At 39.8% G+C, this 22351-nt stretch overlaps 3 protein-coding genes across 3 annotated transcripts; 1 reads left to right on the top strand and 2 right to left on the bottom strand.

The window, feature by feature from the left end:
• Positions 1 to 1767: 1767 nt before the first annotated feature.
• Positions 1768 to 2718, top strand: LOC116189831. The gene has a single exon (XM_031519569.1). It carries the CDS (start codon positions 1768 to 1770, stop codon positions 2716 to 2718), a length of 951 nt encoding a protein of 316 aa, XP_031375429.1.
• A 2910-nt stretch (positions 2719 to 5628) lies between these two features.
• On the bottom strand, positions 5629 to 6048 carry LOC116189829 (antifungal protein ginkbilobin-like protein). The gene has a single exon (XM_031519568.1). The coding sequence runs from the start codon at positions 6046 to 6048 to the stop codon at positions 5629 to 5631; it is 420 nt and encodes a 139-aa protein (XP_031375428.1).
• A 9409-nt stretch (positions 6049 to 15457) lies between these two features.
• Positions 15458 to 21092, bottom strand: LOC116189832 (spliceosome-associated protein 130 A-like). The gene is given in 5 exon segments (XM_031519570.1): positions 15458 to 15841; positions 16016 to 16177; positions 16820 to 17311; positions 18013 to 19514; positions 19517 to 21092. Coding segments are annotated over 4 exon segments (3636 nt in total). The 5' UTR covers positions 21021 to 21092; the 3' UTR covers positions 15458 to 15841; positions 16016 to 16039.
• Between the last annotated feature and the right edge of the window lie 1259 nt (positions 21093 to 22351).

The raw sequence follows: 22351 nt of genomic DNA, 5'->3' as shown, positions 1-22351 counted from the left end.
TCGATTCGGGGGCTGTGGACGCCAATCGGCAACCATGACCCCTCAATCGAGGTCGCCAGTACGCACAAAGGACGCTGGTGATCTCGGCAGCCCCGACCCTTCATTTCCTTTCGATTTTCTTTCGAGGATTAAAATGAAAAATTGAGGATATAAATGATAATAGAAAAAAATTTTAGAATCAAAATGATTAAAAGGTCAAAAATTAATGACTAATAAAGGAAAAAAAATTAACGTCGTAAACCCTATAGTTAACGGAGTACACCACAGAAGGTTTAATTATCCCTAATGAAAATACACAGCGCAATTTACTTCGATCCCAAACAATAAGACGGTTTTTATACTTTTCCCTAAAAATAATATTTAGAGGTGCGATGTCAGTATAGTGAAAATACTACACACAGTCCGCTCTCATATCAGTAAAAATAGGGGTGATGAATGTCCTAAAGAAGAGGTATCATTGTCCATTTACCCCTGAAAATTGAAGGAAAAACTACAAACAAAAAATAGAAAAAGAAAATACAAACTTTACATTTTGTTTTTTCAATTTTTTTTTTTGCATAAAATGATACAAACTATCGAATCGTTGTAAGTTTTTAGCTTGCCGTCAGGCTCTTTGTCAATTATAATCGTATGTGATGACTTGATATTTGACGGTGACATGTAATTCAGAGATATTGGCTAATTAGGCCCAGTAAAAATTTTATTATTAAAAATTATTATAAAAATTTAAAAATGGGAAAGAAAAAGGAAAAGGGGACGGAGGCGGAGAAGGGAAGGGGGCCAGTGCCACTCCCCCTCCAATCAACTGCAGCGCCGCTCCACCTTTCGCGAGCATCCGTCACAACACCAAGTCACGATCAGGAGGAGGGGGACGGTGGCGAGTTGCCACTACTGACGAGGAGCTTGCGGTGGAAGAGATAATGGAGTTAGGCGTGCTCGCGCCGGATCCGAAAAGATAAGACGGGGATTAGCTCAATTATAACGCGCTGGAGTCGAGATGAGGCTATCGTGGAGGTCCCGAGGTGCAGCTAAGTCAGGGACGGAGCCAGCGGAGCTCCTGCCATTGGCAAGGAGGTGGTGGCTGCTGATGAAGAAGGCAGACGAAGAAGATGAGGGTGAGGTCCGAAGGTTGTCTGTTGTTGCAGTCGGGGAAGAGGCATGCAGAAGGCTTTTCGGAAGTGGAGGATCGTCGGAGGTGGAACGGTGCTGCAGTCGATTGGAGGTGGAGCGGCACTGCCCCCTACCTTCTTCTCCTCCTTCCCCGTTTCCTTTTCCATTTCCATTTATTTATTTATTTTTTAATAATTATTTTTAATAATAAAATTTTTGTGGCCTTCTTAGTCAATATCCGTGCGCCACGTGTCACAGTCGAGTGTCGCATCAACGCATATGGTTACAATTGACGAAGGGGGAAGGGATAAAAAAGGAACATCGGCTGGAGCTACTTTTCCACGAAGATAGCCAATCTTTGAAAGTCTGCTCATGTCAGCCCTATTAATTAATGATTCAACTTGAAAATGACAATGGAAGACTCGTTCCCTTCTTCATCTTCTTCGTCAATGGATGGAACTCGTTCAATTTTATGCATATACTCGTACATAAATATATATCCACATACCCATACATACACAATACGAAAAAAGGCCAGGCAAAGTTCATTCGAGCAACTTCATCACAGACAAAGAAAAGATCCGTGTAGGGTTTTGATCGATAGCAAACACTTCATTGCGTCGACCTAATTCAAAAGTCCGAGGAAGGAACACGAAAATGGTGGAGCTCAAGAAGCAGCTCACTGGGTTTATGGAGACCGTGAGGGAAACCGAGAAGATCTTGAGGAACGGGTGGCTCATGGCCTCCATTGCTTTCTTCACCACCTTGGCATACTCCCTCCTCCTCCTCGCCAACTTTCTCTCCTTCCGCTCCCTCGTCACCGACCTCATCGTCAAGTGGACCCCCCTCCTCGTCATCAGCCCCTCAAGCGCCGAGTTCGCCAACCTCCTCGTCGGCATGCAGAACGACTTCCGCCTCTTCGTCGGCGCCGGGTGGGTCTTCGTCCTCGCCTACTTCCTGGCCTCGGTCCTCTTCTCCACAGCCACAGTCATCGCCTCCGCCATCATACACACCGGGCAGAGTGACCTGTCCCGTCCCAGGGACGTGGCGCTGGCCGCCGCCCGGTGCTTGAAGCGCCCACTCATCACGTCCTTCTACGTGTCTATCTTCGGCTTGGGATACATGTTCCTCCTCCTGGCAATCCTGCTCCCTATCATGCTGTCCCGAGCAATATCGTTCATCACCGTCGCCACCTGCGTCTGCGCCATGCTGTTCTACGCCTACCTGTCGGTGGTGTGGACGATGGGGATGGTCGTGTCGGTGCTCGAGGAGAAGTCGGGGATGGAGGCGTTCGGGAAGGCCTGGCAGCTGGTCAAGGGTGGGCTGGATCTGAAGGGGTTCGGAATAAGCCTCCTAGTGACGATACTGTCCTATGGGGTGGGACAGATATGGAAGGTGGCCATAGGCAGCCGATCATCGTACGTGTTGCTGCTGGTGGGGTTGGTGGCGGTCAACGGCCTGTGGCTGGTGCGGATGTATGGGCTAACGGGGTTCACAGTGTTGTACTATGAGGGCAAGAGGAACCATGGTGAAGAGACAGAGACGGTGTTGGGCATGGACTACACCAAGATTCCATCCTTGCCCTTGATTGCTGGGAATTTGCCTTAGGCAGAGAGTGATGAAACATTCTCGATCTTTCGTTTTTTTTTTTTGTGATAATGCTGTCTGTTTGTTTTGTAAGTTAACAACATATGTTTGGTGTGTGATAAGACACGTTCAACCTGTTACATTAGTTTTATAAAATATTTAACCAACAAAAGTTTAAAAAAAATGCAAATGCGGTCCTGCTATCCTAGGGGTGTGCACGGATACTGGGTATACCCGAAACCGGTCGGAACCTATTCGATTGGGTATGATCCGAGTAACTCGTATTGAAAATATGGTAGGATCCGAGTATCAAAATAAGGAATCGGTGAAATTCGGTTCCGGTTCCGGTTCCAACCTACATAGTACTCAGAACTGGAACCTGAACCGGTATCCGGAACCGAATGGTAATTACTAAAAAAAAAAAAAGGTAAAGTTATTCTCAGTCTTAGTCGGGAAAGGAACCCTGCTCAGCTTTCGTCTCCGCTGTAACCTAAATCGGCTTTCGTCTTCGAATCTCCACTCCAGCTCGTCTCCGTCGTCAGTCACCTCAAGTCTTCGACTCTCCACTCCAGCTCCTTTCTGTCGCTCGCTAGCCTCGCCTCTCGTCTCTGAGTGTGCTCGTAATCCCATTTCCCGGTGAGCTTCTGTTCTGCCTCCTCTCTGTCGTTCTCGTTTCTGACTCTCGACTCCGGCCTCTCTCCGTCGCTCTCGTCTCCGACTCTCCTTCAAGCTCTCTTTCCCGGTGAGATTCTCCTCTGGACTCCACTGCTCACCCAATTTGTATAAATCGCCTCTCAGCTGCTGTTAGTCCGTTCTGTTAAAACCCTAAATCGGCTCTGTACTCCCTGTAGCTCCTCTTCGACGCTCGCCTCTCGTCTCCGACTCTCCTTGACGCCCTCTTTCCCAGTGAGATTCTGCCTCCTCTCTTGTCTCCGACTCTCTCTGGAATATCTGAGGAATATGAGGAATATCTCCAACCATTAATGGATAGTATAATTTGGTTACCGATATATATGAGGAATATCTTTCTTTGGCATTCCTTCATGTAAAAGAAAAGCTATTAATCGAATGTCTTTCTTTGGCATTTCTCTGGATCGCACCCACACAATGTTTTGTCCCTGAGATTAAGAAGAAAAGCTAACTTTTCTTCTCTTTATTACGATACGTGAATATATATTTACTTGTCTTTGCTTTTGTCTGGGTTAATTCTGGTTAAGATCAGCTTCACGTGATTGTTCTCATGAGTCATGAGTTACGAGACAAACGCTTCACGATGGACTGGATATTTCCTGGTGTGATCAGTATCTCATTTTTAATATTTATACACAATTAGAAAATGCTTTTATCTGATAAAATAAAAGCTCATGTTTCTCTTGTTTATTACCAACACAGTATATATATCCTTCTATTTGGGTTAATTTTGGTCCTGACGTGTGCCTGTTCTCACAAATTAAGAGGCTAAACACTAAAATAAATTGGATGGTAGACGGGGGTGAATCAATATCTCGTTTTTAATATCTACATCCTTTTCGGATGTTCTTCTGGGGCAATTGGCTTCTGAGGCATTACGTTTGTGGTCTAGTCCTCTTCCAGTGGCTTATCTGGTGGGCTATTTTCATGGATGATCAAATCATGTTTGTCACTTTATATCAGGGAATCTAAAAAAATTATTTAGCTCCATTTCAAAACTTGATCAGGTTGATTCTATTTCTTAACGAACTTTAGGTTAATTCTTTGTTCACCTTTATGTATTTGCTCTGTTTTTTGGGCTCCTGCTCCGAAGAAGTAGTCTCCATCCTCGTGTTCTAGATCAGTCTAAGGTTCTGTTGTGAGGAAACAAAACTTTTTGTTGAGCAAATTCATATCTACATTGTAATAGACATTCTGAATGTGGCAATTTCCTCCATTGGTGCAGCAACGAGGGATATTGATGAATTCGACAATCCAGTAGACAAAGTTGGTCAGGGACTTTACAATTCCCTTCCCCTGCCTATCGGATCAGATCCTCTGAGTTATCTTTTTTTAGTCCTGTATTTTTTCTTAAGATTAAAGTGTGATTTGTCTGCTTTTGGGTAGATAAACTTTTAGTTCGTGGACCGTATTAGTCCATGATGGACGTATTGTGAGGAAATATTACATTTTGTTGTGTGAGATCGTATTATGGATATTTAGTTTTGTGAATAGATTGATGAGGCCTTATTTTTTATTGTTGTGGATTAATCTAAATCTTTGTCGATATTATATTTGCTGTGATTACTGATTATGGGTGGGATGTTTTCGGTTTTATATAGCGAGACAAAAAAATTTACAGGTTCCAACAGGGTACCTGGAACCTGTGGTATAATACAGGTTCCGGGTAGGTTTCGGTTCCAGGATTCAACAGGATAGGGTCCGGTTCCAAAATCTTGGAACCGGTCCCTTACAGGGTAGGGATCGAGTATCATGAAAAAGACAGGATACCCGGAACCGATCACCCCCATGAAATCCCAACATATAATGTTTATTTATCGGGCATCCAAAGATTATTTAATCAATCATCCCAAATGCAAGACAGAATAAAACTCCTCATTAAGTGAAAGACAGAGAATGAGCTTACCGGCCCCGTTTGGTTTTAGGTTGGTTTTTAAAATTTTAATTTTAACTTTAACTATACTCGCTACACAACAAAAGTCAACAACACAATTATTATTTTTTCTCTTTTCTTCAATTTTTTTAACCATTCAATTTAATTTTTTATACTAAATTCTCTCAACTATTCATTACTTTTTCACACTTTTTTCTCATAATTCAACAACACAATCATTACAACCCAATTAAAATCAAAATTCAACTTACAATTTTTAAGTAATAACAATAGACACCACGCATGTATTCTCCATTTGCCCCTGAGAAATACTCAAGTTTACGCGCAGTAGATCCAAGTCGGCCTCATCACTCTATAAAGGGATAATTCTCATACCTAATCCTGCAATCTTGAAGCTGAACTTGTGCTCCAACACTCGAATCACAGGCTAATGCTTCTTCGGCAGCATTTAGGCAGTCATTGCAATTCAATTGTTCAAGTTGTCCATTACATGCTCCATGTCCGTACACTATCGCCCCAAAAAAATGAGTTGTGGTGTAATAATTGTGACCTTTCATTGCTGTGTTCAGTATTTCTAGAAGCATGAAGCCCACAGCAACTGGGTAACGTGAACCATCACCAGTCTTTTCATTACTGCAGAACCTCGACAATAAGGTTGTATTAGGCGCACCGAGGTACAGCCGTTGGGAAAAGCATTTAGCAACCTCGAAGCAAATACAAAAGAGAACAAGGGCCACGATGATTGCAATTTTCTCACGAGAAGCCATGTCCAGCCTTCTCATTTGGCCGCCTCCTCTCCTCTCCTTATTGTGTATGTGTAGTGTGACAGTATTTCTTTTCTTTGGTTATTTGAATATATAGCCATATGTTCGCATTGGCTTGTCCGATTTTTCTACTCAATATATCCACGAAGTACTTATATATGTTATTTTGTCATAGAAGTTATCTACAAGGCGGGAGATTTGGAAGTTATACGTTTGATCAGCACCTTTGGAAGGATGTTCTTGGCTTTCACGAGAAGAGTTGATTATGTTATTTGGGTGGTGACAGTAGTAGCTACTTGCTGCTAAAGAAATGACGAAATCGTATCCGAGAACTCAACAATTACACATCATAAAACTTTGATATATTCCCGAAATAGCTCCACGATGTTCTAATAATCTAATAAGAGGCGAAGGAAGAATCTCTCGGCTCGGTCATAACAAGCATATGGCATTTGAGTTGCTGCCAATGGTGCAGATTCGTTTAGCCTAAAGAAACCAGACCGTATCCCTACAACACTTTCATATATTACAAAAGTGTAGTTCCACAATGTTACAATAATCTTATAATGCACAGCCTCATTTAAAAAAGTGACGGAAGTATCATTTTGTTTCCAGCATAAAATATAATCGGGATGAAAATAATATTAAGTAAAGGAAAACATAATGGACTTTAAGAAAGAAAATCTTTGTATTTTATAATATATGAAAATAAATTAACAACGAAATTAATTTTCATTATTGGCTCTTCCCATATAGATAAATGGAGAAAAAGTATTATCTGTAAAATAAAACGTGCGTGTTTAATTAGTATAATTTCTTAAGACAGATGCAATAAGACAAAAAAAAATTGTGTTTGTGGATGGATATTTATAAAAAAAAAAAGTATATGGTATACATAACTTTTCACAAAAAGGTAAAATAGATAGAGAGAATAGAGAGAAAAACTTGTACCCTATATAGGTATAAAAGATGACATTATATTTTTCAATGAATAACTTATCAACCATAAGGATTGGTCATTTGACCCGATGGATCAATTACGTTATAGTTTACACCACTAACTTGTCAAGCCAAGATAAAAAAAAATATTGGACAAAGAAGGAAAAAAAAAAGAGAAGGATTTCACACCCACAAACTAAAATTTGAAAAAGAATATTACGTAAATCATAATTTGTATATCTAGTACCTCTAGTACAAAATTTCTTTTAATTTTTCTAAATAAAAGTTTGGGTAAAAGTATTTTTTGAAAATAATCCGACTATAACAATCAAATCATTTGACATAATGCGTCCATCGAATTATACAGTACTTTACTCATGTTAGATTTAGAAACATTAAAAACGAGTAACTTTTCGACCTAATGATAAGATTATATGGCGTAATACGTCAATCGAATTACGTGTAATCTTATTATGATTGGATTTGAAAATGCTAAAAAGGCTTAACTCGTCAACCTTTCAATCATATCTTTTGGTATAATCCGTGATCAGATTGCGTGGTACTTATTTGGATTGGATTTGAAAACGCTAAAAAGGAGGGGGGAAGTGGGGGAATTTTAGAAAATGAAAATTACAAAAAATAAAAAAACGATTTATGATCGGATCATTTGGCGTAACATGTCCATTGGATTAGGCTTAGATTTGAAAACGCTAAAAAGATATTTGAAAACAGGGTCAAGCATCTTTTATTGACATGATGATTAGGTTAGTTTCATCAAATGTAGGAGAACAACATCACTAACTTTTCAACATAACTATTGAATCATTTGGCGTTAACACGTTAATTGGATTATGTAGAATTTTATTAGGGTATGATATAAAATCATTAAAAATGAATAATGCGTTGAGCTTTTTGATCGAATCTTTTGACACGATGTATGGATCGAATTACATAGTACATTTTTTGGACCGAATTTAAAAACTCAAAAAAGCGGAGAAAAATTTAAAATTACAAGAATTACAAAAAGAAAAGGGAATGGAATCTCGCGAAGAGGAAAAACCCACCCACTTCCCACCCAGCCACACCCCCCACCAAATAGAAGGACCTATAATCATTGTTTAGATAAATTTCTACAACAATACACGTGGCATAATAGTATCATGGGGCATTTTTATAAATATACAAAGCTGTGGACGTTCACGTAGGGAGGGGAACGACGTCTTATGAAGGCATCTTATGGATAGATTCTGCCCCGACATTCAAACGGAATCCGGAGCCCATGGAAGTGTATGGTTCGAACTCTGCTTAGCATATTCTAGAAGTGAGCTCTGAGCGACACCATTCCAGATAGGGAGCATATTATGCAGAGAAGATATGAAGGTTATCCATAAAGTCGCGTCGACTCTATGGATAATTATCACGTGAGGATAATGATCTACAGTTGAAGGATATCAATAACCGTTAACTTACGTTCTCAAGGTTCCAGAGAGAAGTTTCATAAACACCACTGGATTGAGAAAATCTATAAATACTAGAAAATCCCATTGAAGAAGGGATCCTCGATCAACTTAACAAATCGTATCTTTACAGTTTTTCCTAATTTCTTCAAGCTATCTATCCTTAGGAGTAGGCGTAACTTAGAGTATTCCGAGCTTGTAGAGGCATGGTTGATTCCCTCAAACAATTCAAGTTCAAAGTCTGTGACAGTAAGAGTCATCCTCAACGACACAGTCACGACTCCATCAGTCTGTGATCAGGAGGTCTCGCGTTCATCCCACAGCTATTTGTTCCAGGCATCTCAACATGGTTGCGTTCCTTCAATCATAATCGATCTCAGGTCGAGTTTCACATAGCCTAAACTACTTCGCCCAAATGGAAGATAGAGTAGAACATCCTCTGTAGTCTGGCCTATGGCCGGTGCGGTGCGGATGTATGGGCTGACGGGCTACAATAAGATCCCATCCTTGCCCTTGATTGTTGGGCTGAGAATTCAAACACCGAAATTTTAATAATGTAAAATATGATTCACGTGATTAGAAATTCAAAAGCATCCTTTGTGAATGGAGCGCTTCACCCTCTCTTAGTCGAGATTTATTAGATTTCGGAATATCATGGTATACTAGGGGTGATCGGTTCCGGGTACCCAGTTTTTTTCACCATACCCGAACCTTACCCTGTTGAATCCTGGAACCGGAACCTACCCGGAACCTATATTATACCACAGGTTCCGGGTACCCTATTGGAACTTGTAAATTTTTTATATAGCTAAATAAAATCGAAAATATCCCACCCATAATCAGTAATCACCGCAAATTATTTGAATCAACAACGTGTGACCCCCTACGGAATTGTTTTTCGATATTTAAAGAAGATAAAACCATAATCATTACCTATTTTCCACAAACCAGCTCAGGAACATTCAAGGAATCAATTGCAAAAAAAGCTACTTGTCATCGTACTTCTCATTACAAATTTGAGCAATTAACTGCGTTATTTTACCGGCAAAGGACCAAGATCACGAAGTCTAGCAAGATCGAGACAAATTTGAGATCCCAATACCTCAAATTAAATTAGAAGCGGGATTAAGGCACAAGTAAGGACCGAGACGAGAGTGGAGGTAAGGGGGCAGTAGAAACCCAATGAGATTTGGTTTCATCACCGTCAGAGGGGACAATTAATCGGAAATCAACCAAGCCAGAGGAAGTCGACAAAATTAGGAAACCCTATAAATGAAAACCCTCACCTCTTTCAATTCGGCTGGGCAATGCAGAGTGGATGCGGTAAGAGGTTGCGGTTGCAGAGATTGGATGTCAACAATAATCAGAGGAGGGATGGCGGAGAGCGGAAGAGAGGGAAAAGGAGGCAGGCAGCCGCGAAAGCGATGAGGGCGGGATGAGCTTCGCACCCGCCGAACAATGTACCAGGACGTGAACCGAGGCGAGAAGAACGGTAACGGAGGGGAGTTGGAGTGGAGAGTACTCAGAGTAGGAGACGAGCAGCGACCGACGGAGACGAGAGGAGGTGGAGTCGGAGACGAGAGGCGATTTAGGATTCTTCCTATCCTGTGTCTTCAATCTTCCCGACTCTGTTAAGACTAATAGAGAATGAGACTAACTTTACCTTCTTCTTTTTTTAAGTAATTACCATCCGGTTCCGGGTATCGGTTCCGGTTATGGTTCTAGGTACCATGTAGGTTGGAACCGGAGCCGAAACCGGATTTCACCGGTTCCTTATTTTGATACCTGGACCCTACCTTATTTTCAATACGAGTTACCTGGATCCTACCCTACCGGGTAGGTTCCGACCGGTTCCAGGTATACCCGGTGTCCGTACACACCCCTATGGTATACACCTAAAAAAATGCAAGTGCAGGTTTTGAGCACTGACATAAGGGGAGAATATAAGACTAATAAATTAAAAGTGGTTCTTTTTCCATGGACCAAGTGCTAGGGGTGTAAATGGTTTGGGTTGGGTCGGATTTTTTAAATTCGAGCCAAGGAACCGAATTTTCAGGTTGAGTCGGTTCAGGGAAACTTCCACCCCGTAAGGATGAAAATTGCCTAAAAAGCCCAACTGCTAGTGGATCGGGTTATTTGAGTCGGTTCTTCGACTGACCTGAATTAAAAAAATAAAATAAAATAAAATAAAATCACATAGTTAATCCACAAAAGCACAAACTCTCCATTTCTCTCTCTCTCTTCTTGACGCCTTAATAATCATTTTCTTCATCCGATTCTGTCCACCTTGACCATCTTTCACCACCTTGGCATTCTCACTTTTCCTCCAACCCTCATAAAATTCTCAATTCATCTTTCGACTGTATGACCTAATAAATTCTGAAATGATTCATTAACTACCGCTTCAAGTTAATTGAATTTTGCCAGTTCATGTATACGTTTGATCAAAAGAATTTTAGATATTCATATATGTTATTTGTATTTAGGGATATATTTAAAGATTTTTTTGAAAATTGAAGGTTCTCTCAATAATTTAAAACATTTTTCTCGAAATATTAAAAATTTTCCAAAATTTAATGTACCATATGTCATATAAATAAAACACGAGAAAATTCATTTTTTACACTATCTTCTATCTACTCTATACACCGATCCATTCCTCTCACGATTGATACAGTTCTTTTATATTTTTAATGATCATTGTCTATATCATAATTTTTATCTATATTGTGTTGTATTATATATTTTATAATGTATATTTTTTGTAATGTTTTATTGACAATAATAATTTCATACAAATCACATTAATTCTTCTTATTACTTTTCTTGTTACTGGATACATTTTCCATTCGTTACAGAAGATATTATATATGTTATCGTACAATATTTTTATAACTCAATTGTCGCCATCAAATATTTCGTTTCTATCTTACTTAGGCTTATAACTAAAACTCCGCATAATTCCTACCCAAATAAAACTCCGCATAATTCGGGCGAGCTCCGTATTGATAATTCTTAATTTAAATTTTATTGATTATTTTTTTTTACTATTTTACTTTTAACAAAATTACGACATTCAATATTATATTGAAAATGCAAATACATTAAAACTTTTAGAATGAACGGTTATTCCCGATTGGTAAAAAATTATAAAAATTATATAAAAATAAATAAATTACATAAGGTTGTACCTCGGAAGGAACATCACCAGGAGCTACATTTCCACAAAGACAGCCAATCCTTAATTTTCTCGAGTTAACTCCATTAATGCATTAATGGTTCTTGACTTGAAAATAATGCAAAGGAACATTATCGAAAAAAGATTATACAAAGGAAGACTCATTCTCTTCTCCATCCACTTTCTCAATGGGATCATTAATTATGTATAGGCTTATATACACATACAAAGGCATATATATATATATATATACACGCACAATATAAAAAGGAGTCAAGCCAAGTTCATCTGAGCAAAATTCTGGGTAACCTTCACCACCTTGGCATTCTCACTTTTCCTCCTCCCGACCATCTTCCCTTCCCTCCCACCCCTCGTCACTGACGTCATCGCCAAGCAGACCTTCCTCCTCCTCAGCAGCCCCTCCAGCGCCGAGTTCGCCAACCTCTTCGTCGGTATGCAGAACAACTTCCGCCTCTTCGTTGGCACCGACTGGTTGTTTGTCCTTGCCTACTCTGTCGCCTCGGTCCTCTTCTCCGCTGCCATCATCATGGCCTCTGCCCGTCCCACACCGGCCAGGCTGGAAACCAATCCCGGCCCACGGACGCGGCGCTGGGCACTGCCCGGTGCTTGAAGCGCCCACTCATCACATACTTCTTGACGCGGAAGATTTTCAGCCCATATATGTACCAACAATCCCAAGCCTAAAGAAGCATATCTTGGATATATCAAGGAAATATTCTCGTAATGTGAAAAGGGAAGATGAGATGTCTTGATCCATAGATTCAGAATTTTATTATCTTAATTAGGTAGTATATTTAATTTAGATAGAAATATATTTAGAATTAGATATTACGTGCAATTTTAGTTTGAGTCAGGAGTCTAAAGTTTCCTATTTCAGATTATTTCTTTGTTCCATTATAGGAAGGTAATTTAGAAGAGTATAGATGTCAGTTTCCTATTCTATAGTCAAGGGAGGTGCATTCCCTTTATATATAGGCTATTCACCTCATTGTAAAAGGAGAACCATATACCTCAGAAACACCTATTAATGAATGATACTTTGAGTTTGTCATAACTCTTTGTTTTCAGCATATCGTTAGGGTTTAGCCGTGTTCTATTCCCTTCGAATCTAAATTTAGATTTAGGCGCGAAAAACCGTAATTCGCGCTGCGTCAGTTGGTATTAGAGCAGGAGTTGCCTAAATCTGATCATGGCGGACGAGGCGATTCACAACCACCCTAATGCCGAAGAGCTGGAGGTGGCCGCGATTCAAGCACTGGAGCAGAGGATCGAAAGGATGGAGCGGACTCTCGAGCGGAGGTTTGAGCAAAGACTAGACCTGAGGTTTGAGGAGCTTCGTACCATGCTTGGTGCTCTAAACTTGCGTGTTGACCAGAATGCGGTAGACGGCGGTCAGGCACAGCGAGTTTTTCCTCGTGAGCCACCCGTTGTTCAACGTGTTCCCCGTAAGATCCAATATTATGAAGATTCGGATGAGGAGAGTGGAGTTGCATACGATCGATTTGTTCATCAATGAATGAATCAAAGAAATCGCCAGGATGCTGGAGACTTTGGTTTGAAGGCCGATATTCCCGTTTTCAACGGATGCTTAAACATCGAGGAATTCTTGGATTGGCTTTCAAAAGTCGACCGGTTCTTCGAATACGCCGAGGTTCTCGAGGAGAAGCGCGTAAAGCTGGTGGCATACCGATTGAAGGGAGGAGCATCTGCTTGGTGGGATCGTGTGCAAGAGAACCGATGACGTGTAGGGAAGCAGCCCATCCAAACTTGGGAACGCATGAGGCGAATGTTGAGGCCTAGATTTCTTCCTCCAGATTATGAGCAATATTTGTTCATGAAGTACCAGAGATGTGTGCAAGAGTCGAGGTCCGTCCATGATTACACGGCGGAATTCTTAAGGTTGGCGGAGCGTAATGCATTAAACGAGTTAGAGAGCAAACAAGTTTCCCAGTATATGGAAAGTTTAAAGCCAACTATTCGGGACAAGATTGGAACAGAAACTCAAGAAAATTTTGCTAATTTTGCCAAACATCTTCATGAAAGGGCTAAAGTAAATCTAAGGCGATAGAAATATATTTAGAATTAGATATTACGTGCAATTTTAGTTTGAGTCAGGAGTCTGAAGTTTCCTATTTCAGATTATTTCTGTGTTCCATTATAGGAAGGTAATCTAGAAGAGTATAGATGTCAGTTTCCTATTCTATAGTCAAGGGAGGTGTCTTCCCTTTATATATAGGCTATTCACCTCATTGTAAGAGGAGAACCATATACCTCAGAAACACCTATTAATGAATGATACTTTGAGTTTGCCATAACTCTTTGTTTTCAGCATATCGTTAGGGTTTAGTTGTATTCTATTCCCTTCGAGTCTAAATTTAGATTTAGGCGCGAGAAACCGTGATCCGCGCTGCGTCACTTCTACATATCTATCTTCAGCCTAGATTAAGTGATGGCGATCCTGCTCCCTGTCATGCTGCCCGAGGCGAAAAAGGCGACCTTATATTTGAAAAGGAAAATTAAAAGAAAGACATGTGAGGGAGGGAAATGATTTCAAACTTTTGCTTAATTTCCCTTTTTCTTCATGTTTTCAAATTCGACCTGAAAAAATATCACGTAATTCGATCAATTTATTATGGATCACTTCTAAAAAAATACATGTTCTTTTTGAATTTTTAACTTTTAAAATTTTATAAGTTTCTTTGAAATTTCTCCCTTTTTTATTATTTCAAATCCAACCCGAATAAGGTATCAGGTAATTTAGTCTATTTTGCCCCAAATTTTATTTTGAAGGATTAGAAGAGATTTCATATTAGGAGTACCATATATATACGCAATATTTTCTTTCCAAATCTTAGGTTGCAAGCAAGGAACATTTTCCCTCTCCTAGGCATCTTTCTTTTATTTTTCCTTCTTTTGTCCAATGTTATTAAATCTGGACCGATAAAGTAAAGGTGTAACCTAATTGACTAGTCATGTCAAATGATCCGATCATTATGATTAAAAGATTCTTAAGTAAATATAATGTCATGTTTTTCGCCCATATGTCGTACAAGCTTCTCTCTTTTCTTTCTTAGTCACTATAATGTCAAATTCAATAAAATAACTAAAATTATTTAAACAGTAAAAGTAATTGAAAATTAAATTAACAAAACTAAAATATCCACAAAAATCGACTTGAATTTACGTTTGACTCTTAAAAATTGTGTCCAACATAGTTGAACCTAACTGATTTTTTTTGTAGATTTCAATTAAACGAATTGGAAAAAAAGATATCGTAAATAAAATATAGGAATATCTTTATGAGTACAAAAATTGACTTCAATTCATGCTTGACTCCTAAGAATTTTGTACAAAACAGCTGAACCGGTTAATTTCTAAAAAGAATTTATTTTTAAAAAACTCGATTAACCGATTACCCTGATTGGCAAAACAGTTAATATTTTTTTAATAGTTATCCGATTATACTTTTTAGGGTAGTTTTTAAAGTGTTGTAAAAAATAGGTATTGAATTGAAATGATTTCACACAAATAAGTCTCAACTGGAAATTATCTTTAAACTAAGTCTAATTTAGGAACAAGTTCTAAACAAAAAAGGCCTAACTTGGAGAAAAACTCGACAAAGTACATGATTTCGTTTACAGTAATTCTCTATTCCACTCTTATCACTAGGCCTTTTCTTATTCCTCTTATAGCTAGTCGCCTGTTTATGCGCATTTCAACTGACAGGAGAGTTGTCTGAAGTAGTTCGAGTAGTGAGATTTTATGCGTCTTAAATGAGAGATTTGATGTGAAGGTATCCCAAAGAGAGACTCGGATGTGCTCAAACATCGAACAGAGTGATTCGGACGTTTTCAGACTTCGAACAAAATGAATGGCAAGGTAAGAACTCAGCTCAGGGCTACGGTTGGGTTGGGGAGGGGGGAGTTACAAAGAGGTAGTGACCTTCAATCTATCATCATTCAGATTCCTACAAGGATAGAAGGAAGAAAGAAACCTAAAACCCTACACTCTGGGTTCTGTCTAGGCGAAACACTATCGACTAGTGAACTCAACCAAAAACAAAGAGCAATAGAAAGCAAATAGCTAGCTAGAATTGAAAGATCCCAAACCCGATCATTCTGCAGATTGGGCCCCTTCCATGACCCTTCTCCGACAGACCTGTCAGGCCGTGGCCCTGGTGGATGACAAACAATTACATGACCTAGAAAGCAGATGAAGCTCAATATCAGCAATGTAATCAGGAAACTTCATAGATATATGCTCTTTAACAACGACCTGTTTATGCAGTGATTTGTCTCAATTTGAAAGCAGCCAAGCCAACATTGAGAAAAGGTAAAACACCACGAAGAGAGATATGTAGGCAATGTGGGAACACCTTGAAACAGACATATCTTATTCTTTATATGATCTTGTTTCTGACTTCTTCGAGTTTCTTCAGTATCTCTGCTGGTGTTCTGTCCAATTCATCCGCAATCTTCCGCTGCAAGTCCATAGGCAATGTGGGAAACTGCTCGCATAGATCCCCGTCGATCACATCCTACAAAATTCAACAATCATGTCAGTAGTTGATAGAAACAAACAAGAAAGAAGAAACTGAAATCAGATGTCTTAGCAATGACCAAATCATTCATGGGTTTTGGCCTACTCAGTACCATTAGCACCAGAAAGCTGAACTATGATCATAAATGACCTTTTTCTCTTCCCAGCTAGTGTAAATAACCATTTTTATACAGAACTTAAAAACAGTAAAGCAGCTATTCCAGCAGACGATGTGAATCTGAGCTAGACAGCCAGAAATAAAGACAGAAATAAAGCAGCTATTAAAACTGCTCTCTTTTCTATTTGTTTTCTTTTTTTGTTCCATCAGAACATAATTTAAGAAGGAAAAAAATGCAGCGACAAACTAATCTGCCATGAGCGCGGTCTCCCTACTACAAACAAGAAATTCTGTGTCATGCTTTTCCCATGAATGGAAGAACAAAGTAGATTTATCTAAAACGGTCTCTAGCATGAATAGATAGGTAAAGAGTTCTAAATCTAATTTTAACAAAATTCTGGGTAACTTGACACCAAAAGAAGATGTAATACGCCGTGCAATCAACATTTTGATAAGTAGATTAAGGGTTCATCAGCATACCTACCTCGGTCCATTTAAAAGAATAGGAACGTGGAAATTTACCTTGACTGGAAAATAAGCAGATCTGAATGCCATGTGATCTCTCCCACACAATGGCGGGTGTTCCTGCCTCAGATGCATTTCCAAGTGTGAGAAGAAATCAACGTCATCCCGAGAAGTGAATGGAAGCAAAGCCCCCAAGCTCCCCATTACAGTCCCATATATTACCGAGTCTCCACCACCAGGAATAAGGGACGCCTTCTGCAAGCAAGTGACTACATCACCCACATGGAACTGAACAATTTCCTCAACCTTGTTGGGGGCACCATTCAACTTCCCCTGCTCCCACTTTATCTTCCCGCCAGTTGGGTCTTCTTCAATCTCATCTGAGACATCCTGAGGCAAACGTACAAAGTAGATGTTCCCAAACTTGTCCCCACCCGCCATTGTGTCAAAGTCTATGTGGTGTGAAGCAGTAAGCCACCTCGGAACGGAATCATCGGCAAAAATGTAGAGCTGATTCTCATCTCGACGATACTTGCAGTAATGAAAAGACTGCAGATACAGAGAAGTCAAAAACATTAGAGCTTCGAAGCATAATCATTTACTAATTATAGCATTGTAGCAATAAATCAAACCAGAATAGAAGAAAATATCTCAGATGATTATAAAAGTAAAAAATTTACTTGGAATTCTATTACATACTGCAAACATGCAGTCTGAGGATATTGAATAGCATGCTTCAAAACATAAGGTTGTAAGCAATCAAAACTCTACGAAATAACATGAAACTCCAAACTACATATCAGCCTGATAGCAGATTTCAACATCTTATGCACTTCAAGCTGTAGCTACCGTTTTTATTTTCTTTACCCAAGCAACTAACAGATTATTCATCTAATTGATTTCCTCCAAATATTTTCACTCATTGTCTTAGCAATCACAACCCAGTACCAATACTAGAAATTTCATGATCAAGTGATAAACTAATCCAGCTATACTTTTATTGGATTAATAATTAATAATAAATGAAAGCTGAGCACTAAAAAAAATGAATTTTCTGATTTCCTATAACATTAATAACTATAATAACCCTAGAATATAGAAAAGTAGCCCTAAACAGCAAAAAATCCAAATTTTGATACTCAAATATTAACACTTCCCAGCCCTATATGCATATGACAACAAGATGCAAGAAACAGGTACACCTTAGACTACATGACACATATGCAGCAACATATGTATTCAACACGTACCTCTTGCATATCGCCCACATAAATCCGATCACGATAAGTGTGAATCGAGACAATTGTGTTAGGAAACAGCTTATTCTCACATTTCCGAAGCAATCGCTTCTTCCCCAAATCATACAACCTCAATACAGGCCCTATCCCAGCAAGTAGTCTTCCTTGGAATTGGCTTAAAGCTAAAGGAACACCCTCAACCTGGGTCTTGTGTAAAAGCTCCAGGGACTTCCCGTCTTCGACAAACCGATAAATGTGGATGAATCCAGCAACTAAATTTCGTCTTGGCCAGAACTGCAAACCCTTGGCTGTACCAACAGCTAAAAGAGTCCCATGCTCCTTCTCCCGAAAATTCACAGTGCATGCGCTGAATGCAGCCTCATTATCCTGAAGTTCAAGCAGGCACGTCGTGCTTGAAGTCTTCGGGTCAAGAACCCTGATGCAAGAAACCCACTTCTCTGACTCTGCCTTTGGATAACCATATTGCTCATCAGATAAGGGATCATTTTTATCCTCGTCATCCCCATTCTCCATCTGATCTGTGGTGGTATTCCCATTTTCACCCATTCCAGCAGCCTCGAAAAATTCTTTCTTTGCAGCTTCCCGCTCTTCGGCAGTAAATGCTCCCTGATCACTCTCAATTATAACCAAAGATTTCCGCTTGTGGAGTACAAATTTTCTAGGAGTGTATCTCAGAGGTATCGCAGTTTCATTGAAGGTTTCTCCCAATCTTTCAATGGTGAATACCCTCAAAGCATCCCCAGCTACGGCAACAACACCTTCCGCACATTGATCTGATGAAAAGGAAGCAGCATATTCTAGAGCCTCATATGAGAGAGGTGTGAGCAAGAAATGTCCCTGATGGATGTAGCCAAGCCAAGGTCGACTAGACAAACAGAGCATAGCTTGGCGGCCTCTTACGGCGATGGAAAACAGCTTCGGCGCCCTCAATCCTAAGAACCGGGAACGGGAGTCAGAAAGCTGACCAGTTATCATGTCCACGACTGTTCTGAACAGAACACCATTACTCAAACCGGCATTAAGGAAGAGACTGGCAGGGTGATCAGCACCATCCACTCCTCCAACTGATGCCTGTACTTCGAGAAATAGGAGAGATTCTGGAGCTGCAGAAACACTCTGCACACTCAAAACCTGCATGCAGTCATCTGGGTCCAGAGATAGAATACGTATAGTATTATCATATGATCCAACTGCAAGAAAACGGGATCTCTGCCTTCCTTCGGGCACAGGGGCGATATCTAAACAAGCCACATCCCCAGACATTTCGTGCTTTTCCACCTCCATTAACTGACCAGTCAAATCCACCTCAAAGTAGATAAGCTCGCCACCACTCAATGCAATAACTACTTGTAGTCTGTTTGAACCGACCTTTACTATGGTCCTCTTACCAGGAGTCCTCCACTCATTGACACGACCATCCTCCCTAATATGTCTAATACCAGAAGGATGAACTTGCATCAAAGAGTCGTCACCTATGAGAGAAACAGCCAAGAAGGTGTAGTATCAAGAAAGCCACTGTCACTGACTTCTTCCACAGTCTCACCAATCGAAAGCACTAGAGTAGCATTTGCAAATGACACAACAATGTATGCATCGAACTCATCATTCACATTCTTTTTCACAGTCCAAACAGCACTGGGCACACCAGGAAGTTGTGAGACGGCCATTTCACTGATAGCCAGGCCTGGTCTCAGTATCCTCAGGGAAGAACGAGAACCTCGTCCACAAAGCATAAATACCTGAGGTGTTTCTTCCTCGAACAAATTTTCCACTTTCATGTCCATTACTGGCATCAAGCTCTCCATCTGATCAATCCTCACAAGGTTCTTTAAAGCTCTGGGCTGGAAAAACACAGGCTGGAAACCTTCCTCAGTTTCCATCAGTGTAGCGGACGAAGCCTCTACATCAGCCTCCTCCCCAATCGCCTGGAACTGATACAATGCATGGTTCCCAAACTCTGATGCTGCAAACAAGAACCCCGTCTTCAAAACACATAGAGAGGCAGCCACAGGGAGAGTATCAAAGTACTTTATCTTCAACTCTGAGACCTCCCCACCATTATGTTCCAAAGTGACCTTAAATATATCCCCATACTCTGTCTGCAAGAGGAAAAAGAACATTGACCTCTGTCGATGAGTGGCAGCAGAGACAATCAAAACCCCACGCTCTGCAGGCAGGTCTGTGCGCCTCGGGATCACTGCCCGAACATCAGGGTGACCGTGATTCTTGTAAATCACGAAATTCTCTGCACAAACCAAGACCCCACTAGGTCCCTCATCTCCCCCAGGAACAGTAACGAGCATATTGGCACCATTATCCACTGCCTCCGACCACTTCCTAGACACGTGATTAAGCCCCAAATCAAGCTCGTAGAAAGTCAAATGCTTCTGGGCCTCGCTCGCTCCTTGCCCCGTTGAGTCCTGGTCGGCCTCTGAGTAGTCCAATTCAATGGCCGCAAAAATGGGATTATCGAACCCGCAGTCAACCCCACAAATGGAGTAAGTTATCGTGTGACTCTTATGCGCCTCCAAGGGCGAAGAAATTGTTAGCCTAGCAGCAGTATCCCTATTCAGAACATAGACAAGCTTCTGCTTTTCGCAAGCTCCGATCATAACAGCCCTCCCCTTCGGGTCGACCGCTAGGTACTGTCCCGGAACTATCCTACGGCACCCGGACTTCCCGAAAGTCTCTTGGTGGATTTTATCGAAGACGTTCTTCTCCTTGTTGTACTCGAGAATTACGATTCGACCCGAATCAGAGCCTACGACGAGGTAGTCCTTCGTGGAGCCGGTGAGACGGAAAACGCCGAGGGCACGGATAGCGCCGAAGACCTCAACGGAGAGAAGGGTTTGGATCTTACCGCTGTCGTCGGGACGGATGAGCTCGAGGACCTTGCCGCGAGCGACGGCGACCTCCTGCAACTTGCCGCCGGCGAAGTTGCCATTAATGGCGCAGACGACGCCGGTGGCTTTCTGGAGGGTGAGGCTGTATAGATACATGGCAAGGTGAAGAGAGGAGAGATCGAGCAGGAGAACTGAGAGTGAAGGATTTTTTAGGGTTTTAAGCGGAAGTCATGTCGGTTCGGGCCTAAGAGCGACAGCTTGGAGGGAAAGGGCAAAAAAAAAAAATCTATACTGTTAAAAAAAAAATCTAACTTTCACATTTTGTAAAAATCCTTTCTAAAATTCTATTAAAAATTTATAACCGTTGAATTAAATGGCGATATAATAAATTTATTACTCCACATTAATTAATTGCTCCACTTCTTTTTATCGTTTTTCAGTTTTCCTCATTTATTTTTGCTCTCTCCTCTCTCTCTCTCTCAAACCTTCCCTTCACCTTTTTTATTTTTGATAAATAACCTTCCTTCCACCATTTCTCTTCTTCAACATATTCTCTTATTAATTTTATTATTTAATTAAATTAAGAAAAATATTCTTTTAACCTCTAAAAACACCGCACAAAGAATTTTCATAACGACCTTACGTTGAAAATCTTGTAAGTAGCGCTGTCACTTTTTTTAATTAAATTTCATGCGTAGCACGGGCTTACGTCTAGTAATAATAATAAGAATTTCCTTATTTTAGATCTAATTGTATTTTGTTATTTTAATTTACTAGGTCAATTAACCGCAATGCACAGTTCTAATCTCTAAAGTTTTAAACAGTAAAAATTCTTAGAATGTTTTGTTTTTATACATTAACTTATAACTATAAAATACATGTGGACAATTAAAAATATATTTATTCCTGAAATTTTTTTGAGTAATTAATTAGGATATAAACACGTATTACGCATTCAATTTAGTAAATACATATAAACAGTGAGATAGTTCTACATGGCAGGATTTCTTATGGAAGATTGTGAAGTTAGAAAATTAAAAATAAAGAAAAATACTAACAAAATTAGATATATTTTTATGTAAGTAATATAGAACGCCTTGAAAAATGTAAATAAAAATAACATATTATTTTTAAAATTTTCATTTTTAGTGGAAAAATTACAAAACTTCTTGAAGTATGTTTTAGTATTTGTATTGCTGAAAGTATAATAAATTTATCGATACAAATATATTAATATATATATATATATATACTTGAAAAATAAGGACATGTCCCTCTTAATGCGCCTATAACCTAATTTATGTTTGTATTATTGCATATACCTCACCATTTAACCATTTGGTTTTTTTTAATTGTGGAAAAAGAAAAAGAAATTGAAGCGGTATAATATTTTATTAGAAATTTTTATTAAATGACACGTGGATAAAGGAAAGTCGCCCTCCTTTAGCTATATATATATATATATAAGTATATATAGATATTAATAG

Source organism: Punica granatum, unplaced genomic scaffold, assembly GCF_007655135.1.
Source record: "Punica granatum isolate Tunisia-2019 unplaced genomic scaffold, ASM765513v2 Contig00025, whole genome shotgun sequence".
Classification (NCBI taxonomy): Eukaryota; Viridiplantae; Streptophyta; class Magnoliopsida; order Myrtales; family Lythraceae; genus Punica; species Punica granatum.
Note: the sequence above shows the minus strand (reverse complement) of the source record. Positions and strands in the feature narration are given on the sequence as shown.